Here is a 12687-nt window from a genome sequence, read left to right on the forward strand (position 1 = left end):
AGATACAGCTACTTTCAAATAAACATAAATTTAGGAGACAGTTATGTTACTTTTCTTTCCTGCCCAACATCAACATGGTTTGGGAAAAAGTCTGGAGCCTTTCACACTATATCCTGAGAGCTACATTTCTCATGTAGTTGACTTCAAAGAGTAACTTCTAAAACTCACATTGCAGCAGTGATTAGATGTAAACACATGTTTGTTTGATTTTTCCTTTGTTTGTGCTTTTGCTCTCTAATGCCTTCAGATCTCTGGCTTTATTTTTCAGTTCTTTATATCTGAAATTTGTCATTTCACTACACTTTTTATTTAGTTCCTTTGAAATTAGTGAGATTGAAGCAAACTGTGGACACTGATGATAGCAGAGGACTCTTAACAATATTTCTAGTGTCCAGCATGTGAGATTATGAAGAGAAATATGCTTCATCTCAGCAAAGGGTTTTGTTATACTTCTCTGTCTGATACTGATTGGGGCAGTGTCTCTTTTAGCCCTCCTAGAACCATTTCTCGAGCTACACATGCAGATGCTGGTATGTAAGGGACTGTCCTAGGTACATGCAAACTGCGTAAATATTGTAAGATCCAGCCCCTCCCAGATAACTGGTTCCTGCATAATCTGTATATCCAGTTATTGAAGGCAGGGGTTTTTTCCACTTGGCCACAACTACACAGAATTTTTTCTTTAAAGGGTCTATGAGCCTGAGCGTCACACATCTTTCTTTACAATAGGGTTTGGTTTTACAATCATGCATTCTTAGAAATAGAGAACTTTCTTGCCTTAAAAGGCCTATATAGTAACCAGACCATCAGTTATAGTCACCCACTTTGAAAGTTGACTTATAAAAAGAGAAAGTTAAGGTAGCATTCACTAACTTTGGAGTGTAATCTATCTACAGTGGAAAAATCATTTTTTTTGTCTTCAAAACTTAATGTAATTAAAGAAAAAACTAAAAGCTTTAGAAATTGCAGATACTTAGTAAAACTTACTCTGTACTCCCAGGATCTGGTTCTCTGCATAGCCTGTAGTTGGTGCTCAGTAAAAGAGAGCCAACACCGAATGTGTATCCTAGGGTGCCTATGAGGAAAGGCATTTAGAAAGGTCAAGTTAATTCTCCATTGCTTAGTTAACACTATGCCTAGGCCATTTTGACTGCAGTTCTTCAGTAAAAGTCATGATATTTAATAGCAATGTACATATTCATAGTTTTTCTCACTCAGTGTCCCCATCACAACTTTCTATTCCTGCTGTAATGATCAGTTCACGTGTCAGAGTCTGCCTCTACCCAGAAGTCTCCCAGGATGGAACACTGCCTCTTTCATAGTTGGGTCCCTGCCATGTAATTGGGATTTGGTAAATATGCCCCTTTCCATAGAGACAATGAAACTGAGGGACAGAGGGGTGAAAGAGTGTTGCAGAGTCCAAGTCCTCCAGTCGGAACTTGATTCTGAGTCTTTGAACTCAGCACTATACTGAATCCCATGTCCATTTTCTGTGACTGCTTCAAGGAAGCAGAGTTTCAGTACCAAGCATGTTACCCTTGTTGATACCATCATCCACAACTTTTTTGAGAACCCATAAAACACATTATAACACACTGTTCCTAGTTGGTTGAAGGAATTATATTTATTTAATTGCCTTTCTTCCTTCTTCACTTTTCTTATTCTCACCTTTTAGGAAAAGAGCCTGTAATTGTATAGATGGCTCCTCATCAGGTCAGCTGCAGTGTTGGCCTCTGGTCTAGTCAGTGGGGAGGACCCAGGCTCCTCCTAAGATCTTCCTAAGTTAGAGCAAGTGAGTCTTTAATTCTCAACTGACAGTAGCGGTTTCTAGTTGTTGCATAAAATCTCTTTGGCAGCATTTCCTTCCACTGAAGTTGTTCCAAATTACAATGTGCTACCTGCCCCAATCCAACACTCAACACACACATGCTCACACATGCAACAAGTTGAGCTCCCAAGTGATGGTGTCAGATTTAAAAAAGAGATTATGTTCCTACTTGAAAAACAGTTATTATGCACAACATAGCAGATTTCATAGCTTAGACTGGAGAGTAAGAACTTCATGGCATTTGTAGGTCAAAAACATTTCTTTGCATTATATGTGTTCTTTGAAAAGAAGTAAAACCACTAAATTATTTCTCTGCCTTTTCACTTTTAAATAGAAAAATGCATTTTATGATTCAGGAAATGTTTCCACTTAAAGTAATTTTGAAATATACTATCAGTGGATTGAAAGGTTTTTGGCAATGCACATGTTGAAAAACTCACTTTTTAAGAATTTCCACTATGGGTTTGACATCAGGGACTGCTAAATAAGTGCACCATTGTGATAAAATTAATGGTTTGTATTTTGGGTGGCCAGCCATGCAGGGAAAAATTAAGATGCTCTAAAAGGTTTTGGTAATGTCATATTGTGCCAAAATCTTTACACCATCAGCTAGATGAAAGCAGTAATCTGAGACAAATTATACACCCCTGTGTCATTTGAAAATCAGTTCTCTCTCTCTCTCTCTTGCTCTCATGAACACATACACACACACAGAGTTAGATTGGATCTGCTATGTTACACCTGGCTGAGGAGCCAAGGATTCAGGAATGCTTTCTCCCCGAGACAAAGGGAGTGTGTTGCCCATGTTTTTTGTTTTTGTTTTTTTTCTTAAGCCATAGTTGGGTTACACTGCATAATTGTGGAGTTTTCACCTTGAATTCTTCATATATTGAAGTGTTCATTGGCTCAATTTATCTGAGATGGAAGAATTTATTTTAAATTTTCACTATAGCAGAATGGAATAGTGGTTATGTCATTAAGCTTTTGGTTCACGTAAGTTCAAATGCTGAGCCTACCACTTACCTCTATCAAGTTATAGAAACTCTCAGTCTTGGGCTCTCATCTGTTACTTAAGGTTAACTAAGGTTAATAATACCTCATAGGGCATTGTGAGGATTAAATGCAACAGTGCATATAAATTGTTAACTGAAGTTCTTGGTATATAATAAGTATTCAATAAATGCAACTATAATTATGATTATAATTATTACTGCTATTGCTTGAAAAACATTTTCTTATATTTTCTAAAGCCCCAGGTTAGTGCAAATGATAAGGATTGTTCAGAGATTTCCTCCCATTCACACTCAAGAGAATACATTTTGAAGATTTATTTTTTTTATAATGCCTCTTCCTCAAACCCTCTGGCTTCCTACCATCCAGACCATAAATATTTGTCAGAGCCAAGTAGATTATTAATCAAATGGAACCTAAAGAAAATACTTGGGATTTGTTTTAATTGGTGTTTAAAGAGCTTTTTATGCTACACTGGCTTATAAAAATTCCTAGAAGTTAAAAATGAAGTAAATTTGAATAAAATGTCCAGCTTTTGGAGCATTATGTACAACAATCTGATAGTCTGTGAAGTAGAAAAGAAGTCAGATGATAAAGACTTTTCAGGAAGGAATCTGGTTTAGACTGATTTTTTTTTTAAGTCAGGATGTGTAATCCGTCCCTTCACTTGTTCTTATAAATTGGAAGGAACTTCAAAGCCAAACAATGTTTTGAAGTGCTTTTGCCCTAACTCCTTGGGAATGCTATACCTAAAGAACTGGTCTTCTGTTATGAGAGAGACTTAGCATTTTTCTTTCAAAGGCAATCATCATTTTTCTAAATAAACTACTGGTATGATGCTCTCTTCTCTACTTGAAACACATTTTCTCCTCTGCCCAAGCAGCGTATTTGCTATTGAGTGATCTTACTTCTCTTTGTTCTCCCCATCTGATGTGCCTTTGATAGCGGATGGTTTCTCGGTCTTTGGGAGCAAATCCAGACGACCTGAAGGACCCAATTAAAATTAGCATTCCACGCTATGTGCTCTGCGGGCAAGGAAAGGATGAGCATTTTGAGTTTCAGGTGAAGGTAAGTGTCCTTTCTTCACTCTTCTTGAGGAATGGAGGTTTGAGGCCATGCAGTGCTTTTTGTGTGTGTGTGTGTGTGTGTGTGTGTGTGTGTAAAAAGAGAAGAAGCCATATGTGCATATTTTGTAAGATATCCATCACACCCTTCTTTACACCAGTATGTGAAAGTCTCAACTGTGTAGCACATGGAGAGAAGTTACCCAGTAGAAGGTAGTGGTGGTTGGTGAGTCAGGCAGACATGCAAGTTGCCATCACTCATGAGCCCCCACAGGCACAGTGACCAGCCATCCCAGGTGGTCCAGGATTTTCCTGCATTCAGCGTTGTAAGTTACATGCTCTGGGAAACCCCCTAGTGCCAAGCAAACCAGGACAGTTGGCCACCCTACTCATGGGTTTGGGCTCAATTTTCCTATCTATAAAAATGGGAATAATATTTACATCACAGGGATATCAGCACATATAAACTATTGAATCTAGTGTTGGATATGTGATAAACACTTATAGCTATTACTCTTATTACTACTGCTGTTTTTATTGTTTCTAAGATCATTATTTAGAAAGCTTTCCTAATCTGTTTTAGGCATTATTCGATTTATACCACTTTTCAAGAAGAGATGTGCCTGTTTCCTTACATCATGCTTTCCGAAATAATGACTTCATCTCATTCCTAATCTATTTCCATTGACTCATAGCACTTCATTAAATATTGAGGTACTGACGTTCACCAAAGTCACCAGTATATGGCTGCAAGAAGGTGTTCTCAGAAGTGATCTTGGTCAGATAAACACCAGACTGGGGATCTGGATGCTGACTTCTTTAGGCGCTGATTCTGCTGAGGTTTGCTGAGTGACCCTAAGTGTTTTACCCTCTCTGAGCCTCAGTTTCCTCATAGGTAAAATGAGGAAATTGGATAATATAATACCTGTGATTTCCAAATTCCCTCTTAGCTGAGCCCTTTGTGGAGCTGCTATTGGGGGAGGCTGAGGGAGGGAGCCTGAAGAGAGCCCTCCCCACTTCCCTGCTCCAATGCGCCTCTGGAACCCCTGGCCCCTAGATGATTCCTCCCTTTAGACATGCGTGTTCTTTCAGTCTTAATAGAGAAACAGTGCAGGCAACTAATGTTATACTGTGTCCTTGATCCAGTACTTCCCACTGCCTCTGACTTAATGCCTCATTGCAGGTCACTTCCTTTTTCAGCCATTTGAAATTGTGTGTGTATACATGTGTAGTGTGTGTTTATAGCACTTCTTTTGTACATATATGTAATGGTTTATACATACATAAATAATTTCTGAATGTGTGTTTGTATTATATCCATGTTTTTTAGTAGAGGGTAAAGACTGGGTTTTACCAGTGCAAAATTTGAATTCTCCTAAACAGAACTCACAGCACTGGAGGACATGCAATTATTTTAATTGGTGCACAGATTTATTTTATGTGCTAATAAATGTGCTAATAAATAATAGATAAATGTGTTAATAAAATATAACCAATAAATCAATCTCATGCCTAAAACTTAAGATATGGATAACAAAGATACTTAATTGTTGAAAACCGAGTTGATTTAGGATGATCTCATTTATATGTAGAATCTAAAAAACAACCGAAAACCCAAGCTCAAAGATACAGAGAACAGATTGGTGGCTACCAGAGGGCACTGAGGCTTGAGGTAGGGAGAAGAGAAATGGGTGGAGTCAAAGAGCTCCAGTTATAAAATAAATAAGTCTTGGGGAATGTAATGGACAACACAGTGACTATAGTTATTAGTTTTGTATTCCATGTCTGAAAGTTGCTAACAGAGTAAAAGAATTTTGCAGCTGTGTGGTGACAGATGTTAACTAGGCTTATGTGATAATCATTTTGCAATATATACAGATATTTAATCAGTATTTTGTATTCCTGAAAATAATACAATGTTGTGTGTCAGTTATATCTAGAATCGAAAGAATAAGAGAAACTAAGTTGATTTAAATAAAAATGACAAGCAAGTAATAGTCCAGGCTATATGTAAATCTGGCCAAAATTGTGAAGATGCTACTGTAAAGGCAAGTTAGAGAAACCTAATACAAAATAAAAAAAATTTTATGGGGCCTTTCAGAATTTAGCTTTTACTTCAAAATATATTAGGTCCAAATTCAGAGAGTTTTGCTTTCTTTGAACTTACCAAAGTGAAGTTCTGGAAGCATATTGTTGTTCTGCTTCCTTTTTGTGCTTATCCCAGGTGCTGAATCATTAGGACCAGGAATAAACTGTTAGCAGTTACCTGGAGAATTCCTAGTTCCCATGTAAGCAGGGCATCCTGAGGCATTCACAGGTGTGCTGAGGGCCTCACATGTCTGGGGGTTATCCAGTCATGGAAGTATCAGAGTCCAGAAGTGGAAACAAACATGACATGAACATACTGTCCCTCCTCTGAACAAAACAAACAAAAATGGCTGAGCTCCAGCAAAGTGTTGGGTAGTGTTGGGTGCACTGATGTCCCTTCCAGTCTCCTCCAGGTAACCTTGACAAGTCAGGCAACCTTCTATGTAAAATGGCAATAATGAAACCTGCTCTGGTGAGTTGGTATGAGGGGTGCATGGGCTTAGGTATGTAAAGTACTTAGAACAATGCTGGCCACATACTAAGTGCTGGATAAGTGTTTGTTATTAGATATAAATTAATTAAAACAAGATTTTTACCCTGAGAACCCTATTAATGACTTCTAGTGTTCAATTGTGTCTTTATTAATGGTTTTGTATTTTGTGGGCTTCTTTTCTATCATTCCCCCTCAACATTCTGGCCTTTAAAATTAAGTATGTCAACTTTTTCCATCCATCATTTGATTATGTCACTCAAAGGCAATGTTTTCTAGAACAAATAGTCATACTTAGGAAATAGTTTGGCTACTCCTAAATTATTCTCTTGGTGAGCCAGTGGCTTTAAGAAGGCTAAGGTAAAAAGTATTAGTCTAAGAGTCTGTTCTATTTCATTTTAGATCTTCTTACAAGGAAGATCTGTTAATGTACACAGGTATGTTATTGCATCTTATACTTTAGAAAAATCTTTTTGGCTTCTTAAAATACCAAATTTTGTTTTCCCCCATTTTCCCATGAAGTTCTTAATGGCCTTCTGCGGTCCTGAAGGCACTCAGCAAGGCATTGTGCCTTCTGTGACCAGCAGGGGAGGGTCTTGACACCCTGTTGACTATGCAAGTTGGTGATGGTCACTGGCAATTCATTTCAGGGGCTGAGTTGACTCATCAACACACAGGGCCCACTCAGTACAAGTCTCCATTAGCTTAGATGGCAGGCCCAAGAGAGCCTGGGAAGAGATAGTACACAGAGGTGGCTGCTCTGGAATTCACTTTCTTTCAGCTTCTCCCAAACCTTTCTGGTTCCCTCTGCTTCCTGCCCTTTGCTGCCCATCTTTATCTAGAAGGATTTATTAGTTATTGAAATCATTCCTTCTTCCTGACCATTTTCATTTTAATCCTCAATCTACTAGCTTCAGAGGTCTGTTCATGCGGAATGAAGTAATGGAAAATCATGTTTCAGAAATGTTGAAGAAATGTTCCAAGTAGGGTTCAGGAAATGGAATCTGGGAAGAGAAGAGGAGATAATAGTGATTCTCAAATGCTCATCTTCTGATTCCTGATGGATTCTGAGGAGGTTTCCATCACTGGGCTTTAAAATGAGAAAAACAGTACTTTTCATTAAACTGAAAGATACCTAACTCAGAAAGACTGTCATATCCTCTTTACTTTAGGGATTAAAGATAACTTTTATGAAATAACTGTGAGAATGGATAAATATATGGGGGGGTTTTGGTCACATTTTTTAAAATCAACTCTGTTGAGGCATAATTTGCATACAATGAAATGCATACATTTTAAGTGTAGTTTGATGAGTTTTGACATATGTATACACCCATGTAACCAATTAAGATTTCAAGCTTTTCAGTTATTCCAGGAAGGTTCTGGTGCCCCTTTATTGGTGGCACACACACCCACCCCTCCCAACGAGCGTGGATCTGTTCTCTGTAAGGAGAGCTCAGGTGTGTCTGTTCTCACGTGCCGAGCACATGGGTCCAGGCAGCATTTTCTCTCTTGCGTCTAGCTGTTCCCATTTCATGTAATGTTTTGGAGATTCATCTATGTAGATCAGTATAACAGTAATTTGTTTCTTTTTATTGCTAAATTGCATCCTAATGTGTGGATGAATCACAATTTGTAGATTGGAGTTTGTTTCATTGTCCTTATCTGATACAAAAGTTGTCATCTCCATGTTACCCCCCTCCCCTATTTATTTTAATGATCCTTGGAGGACACAATTCCCATTGTCCTTACAGTTATACCTTCCAGCAAATCCCAATAACACACACTCCTTAGTCTGCGTCCATATTTACCTCAAGAGATGATGTTCCTCCAGCCGATGACAGACGCAGGAGGAGAAGCTCAGGTTGTGCCAGTCTGGCTGCTCTTTAAGAAGAGCACCCTCTGTGTTGATTGTCATTGACTGTCACTTGTTGGTCAGCAAAGTGTACCTGTACAATATGCCCCTGCCCTACATGGTAGGTAATACCACTAACTGGACTATGACAGTCATTGTAAAATTCCTGCTTCAAGTGCTTTTCAGTGACTGGTATGTGAAATTAATTATACTGTATTTTCCTTGACATTTTCAGTTACTCAGGATTAGAATGGGTAGAATTTAATTTTTAAATTACATTTCAGCATAATACAGAACAACAACCTGGGAACTCTATGGTTAAGGCTAATAGAGGCTGCCATAGTCTTGTTATAGAGATTAGCTGATGTTTCCAGCATTGTTTTAAATTCCCTGCCTTTTAATTTACATATTAACATGGTAATATAAAGAAACAAGCCAATAACTTCCATATTTTTTAAATACTTTGTTTCCAGAGAGTTTTTATTCCCAGAAAAGCTGAAAGTAATCTTTTGAGGTTGTCTTCCCATCCTTCTTCAAGTGGTGACATCTGCTGTGTCCCCCACCTTCTCCATCCCACACCTGGTGTACTCCCCTTCAGCAGCTGCCACAGCCCACAGTTGCAGTGGTTTGTTTTTCAGTTGTCGTCATGTTTATTTCTAGTCTTCTCCACTGATATACACTCCATGGCCCTGTCAGTCTGTCAGCACTGAGTTCCCAGTCCTCACGCAGGGCCTGCCCGGTAATGGTTACCCAGTAGAGATTACTCATCAACACAAGCCACACAAGCCCTGTTGCAAGGTGTTCTCACTGGACATAGCCTGTTTAGAGCTTCAGGGATTTTGTGACCATGTGTCCTTTGTGAACAGGCCTCACTCCACCCCCACTTCCTTGCCATGGGCTCCTCATGCTCTATCCATGCTGACGGGTTCAGTCATTGATTAGTTATGTTGCTTCTTATCTTCCTCAGGCAGTGGCTGGATCTCTAGTCATCCAATGAGGATGTGGGCAAATCAGACTTTTTGACTGTGTCTCAATCTAAGATAGCTGCTGCCTCCTACCTCCCCATCTCCCTCCCACCTTTTCCATTTTGCCCTCCAGTATACCAGTGAGCATGCACACACGCATACGTACACATACACCAGCACACATGCACATGTCCTGGCTCTGGCAGTCTCCAGCAACCAGAGTGTAGGTTAGTTGTGCGCTGGCTTATCTGCAGAAAGGAGTAGACCTCTGCCCACTCTCCACCTTGTGGGCATTATCTTGAGCTCCTAGGAACTCTCTAGCCCCTTGCTCATGGGACTACATGTTGTAGTGTTCTCTCTCTTAAGGAGCCTTCTGGCACCCTAGTTACATGATCCTCATGCTGTTCAGTACCTGTCAGGTCCCTGCTTTTTCCCATGTGGTTTCAGGAAGTCAGCCCTTTTCTCCACAATCACTTTGGACCACTCGCTAACCAGGGCTACCTACTTCATTTCAAATATATGACTTCCAGAACACAACCTGTCCTGATTTTAACCACCTGATTTTTTGAGGGTACCATAGTAACAGTCTCTTCCTTTTGCCCCAGATGCCACCTCATTTTGCTATAACTCCTGGACAGGGCCTGAAAAGAGAGAAAACAAGGATAACAAATGATAAAATGGAATTATAACCTATAGGAGGTTTTCTAGCACAAACTTGCAGACCACCTACAAATATTGCAGACCACCCAAAATAAAAGAAATTTTTTATTTTTACCAATGACTTTATTGATTTGGATATTTTGAGTATATCAGCTATCTCCTGCTATTGGCTTCTAGTGGGTAGAGGGCAGGGGTGCTCCTAAAGCCTCGCAGCAAAGAATTACTTGGCTCAAAGGTCAATAATATGAGAAACTTTGCAAACCACTTCTGATACATTTGGTCAGTCACTGCACCTTCTCCATACACTGCACAAATCTTTTTCTGCATTTCAGTTGTGTTTTTACCTTTCTTGAAATAATAAAGCATAATATACCAAATTGTGTATTTTCTTCCATCTTCAATATTAAAATGGCTACACAAAAATTCACCAATTTTGATAAATGTTTTTAAATGCATGGTGCTATGACAGCTGTCACAATACAATCTAACAAAATTGTTTCAAATGACATTAAAGACAAGTCAGTGCTACTAGAGCCATTGTAGGGAAAAAAACTTAAACAAGCTTTTTGGCCAACCCAATAATTCGTGAGTACCTGAGGCAGTGGGGTTGTGACAGGACATAACTGAGCGGTAGCCATTCTTAGATAGCAGTCGTCTCAAGGTTGTACACTAACTTCCGAATTCTGCTTCTGTAAGCCCGCTTCCCTCGAGAGACTGCACTCCTACCCTCTCCTGCTTCTGCCTTTGCAGCAAGAATATAAGCAAGCCCCAGCCTGAGCTCGGGGCCCAGAATTTGGAGACTGCCTCCTCTGGGTCTGCATGCGTGAATAAAATTCTACTTCGTAAACCCCGAAGCTGTCTTAGTTGCCTTTCCTGTAACAGGGTCATTTTCTTTTCAGTCATGCAAATTTAGATATGGGATAAGCCTTCCCTTCTAATTTTAGTCATTGTGGCCCCAGAGCAGGGGAGTCGCTGAGCACCCTCAGATCTGCCGGGTCCTCCCTAACCAAAGGAGCCCCTGAAAGTGAGAGGCTGTAACTTGCAAAACTTCAAATTTTGGTATTTTTTTATAACTGAAGGAGTACATGATAGGGACTATGGTACCAAGATTGTTGGCATTTCTTAAGGCAGAGGGAACAAACTGGTAGTGGATGATGTTTATTATTTGGCCTGAAAAGTTGTTTAAAATTTTGATTAAGTTGTCAACATTTAAAACTTGGGAGATTTAACATGGAAATTCAGATTTTTCCAAGTTTCTGTAAAATGTCAGAAAGCATGGGAACCACCGGCCAACATGCCCACAGGACAGCACTGGCCAGAGCAGAACAGTGGTTTGTTCGAGTCATGCTTGTGCCTCACTTTGTCACACACCTCAGAGCTCCCTGTCCCAGAGGTCACCTGCCTGTGGGTTCAAACACAGTCCAAAAGCACTGTACAGAAGTGCTCATGGACCACAGGAAGTCTCTGATGATGCTGTTGATTAATCAGTTTAAACCAACACAGAGAAGCCAAGGGAGGGAAGGGAAGGTAGCAGAGCACGCTGCCTGGCTCCAGGGACACACTGTGTTCACCTGTCCTCTCTCTGCCACCTCAGCCTTTCCCACCTGTGCTTACCAGGTTGGAGATTGGAGCAAGGAGCCTTGGCCAGACACAGTGCCCAGAGCAATGCATGCTTGTTCCATGGGAGCATGGTTGGCTGGTGGCCTGCTGAACAGTTCTGGTTCTCACATGCATTTCTTGGGTATAGCACATGTGGGGCACATGATCCCATGTGCGATCAGGCCATCTGTCACCAAGGCCATTAATTCAGAGTTGACATAATGTCAGCCCAGAGTAGGCATGACCATGACTTAACACTCTATATCTATCTAAGTAGCATTCTGTCCCTCATATTTATTTATTCTATGTTTGGCATATCTTAAGGTTATAGGCCTATATTTAATTAAGCAAATCTTATGAATTCTGTTGACTCTTACAGCTGCTTGCTTACTCGTTATCTGTTCTGACACACTCCGTGAGATTTGCCTATACTGCATAAGCTTCCAGCTTACTTACTGGCTGTGCTTAGCCCTTCTTATGAGCCTCATTCATCCTCTGTAGCAGATTGAATGTGCTCAAGTAATACACAGACCCCCGCTCTGCTCCCTGTTATCTTACTGTCACAGGGCCTCCTAGAGTGTCCTTCCTGACTGATCCCTGTAGGCAGTTGAGTTTGCAGCATCTTTTCCAGGGAGCACACAAACATCTGTCAAACACCTTCTTCATCCTTTTAGGCACTTTGCCAGACGTTTCCACAAATGTACAAATGTAGCAAAATTGGGGTTTCACTTGCATTTAATATATTAGATAAATTATGAGCAACTTGCCAAAGGCCATGCAGCTAATAATAGATCCAGGTACCAAATGTCCATGTCAGCTCGAAGTCTTCTGAGCTGTACTGGTTCCTTTACTTACTCATTTTAATGTACATTGTAAATATCACAGATTGTTGCACTTTTTTGAAGTTGAGGCCATATTTAGTTGTTTCCTAGACATGGTGGCTTTTTCTAAATCCTTGCTTGTTCTCAAAAGTTGCTGTTATTTTTGTGTGTGTTTTAACTTACCTTAAATTTGGCCAAGTAACAGGTACTTTGTAAACTGGGGCTGTTGATAAGGCCTTGACAAAACTTGAGAATTTGATGGTGGATAGATCTGCCAGGGAGCATGAGGAGGACATGCCCAGAAAA

General features: G+C 40.0%; 1 protein-coding gene across 1 annotated transcript in view; it reads left to right on the plus strand.

Annotated features, from left to right (window-relative positions):
• KIF16B (kinesin family member 16B) overlaps positions 1–12687 on the plus strand; it is a 332414-nt gene that overhangs the window by 254599 nt on the left and 65128 nt on the right. The window contains exon 23 of the mRNA XM_028523744.2: positions 3785–3907. Coding sequence (XP_028379545.1) covers positions 3785–3907 — 123 coding nt within the window. The remainder of the gene's footprint in view (positions 1–3784; positions 3908–12687) is intronic.

Source organism: Phyllostomus discolor, chromosome 9 (assembly GCF_004126475.2).
Source record: "Phyllostomus discolor isolate MPI-MPIP mPhyDis1 chromosome 9, mPhyDis1.pri.v3, whole genome shotgun sequence".
NCBI lineage: Eukaryota > Metazoa > Chordata > Mammalia > Chiroptera > Phyllostomidae > Phyllostomus > Phyllostomus discolor.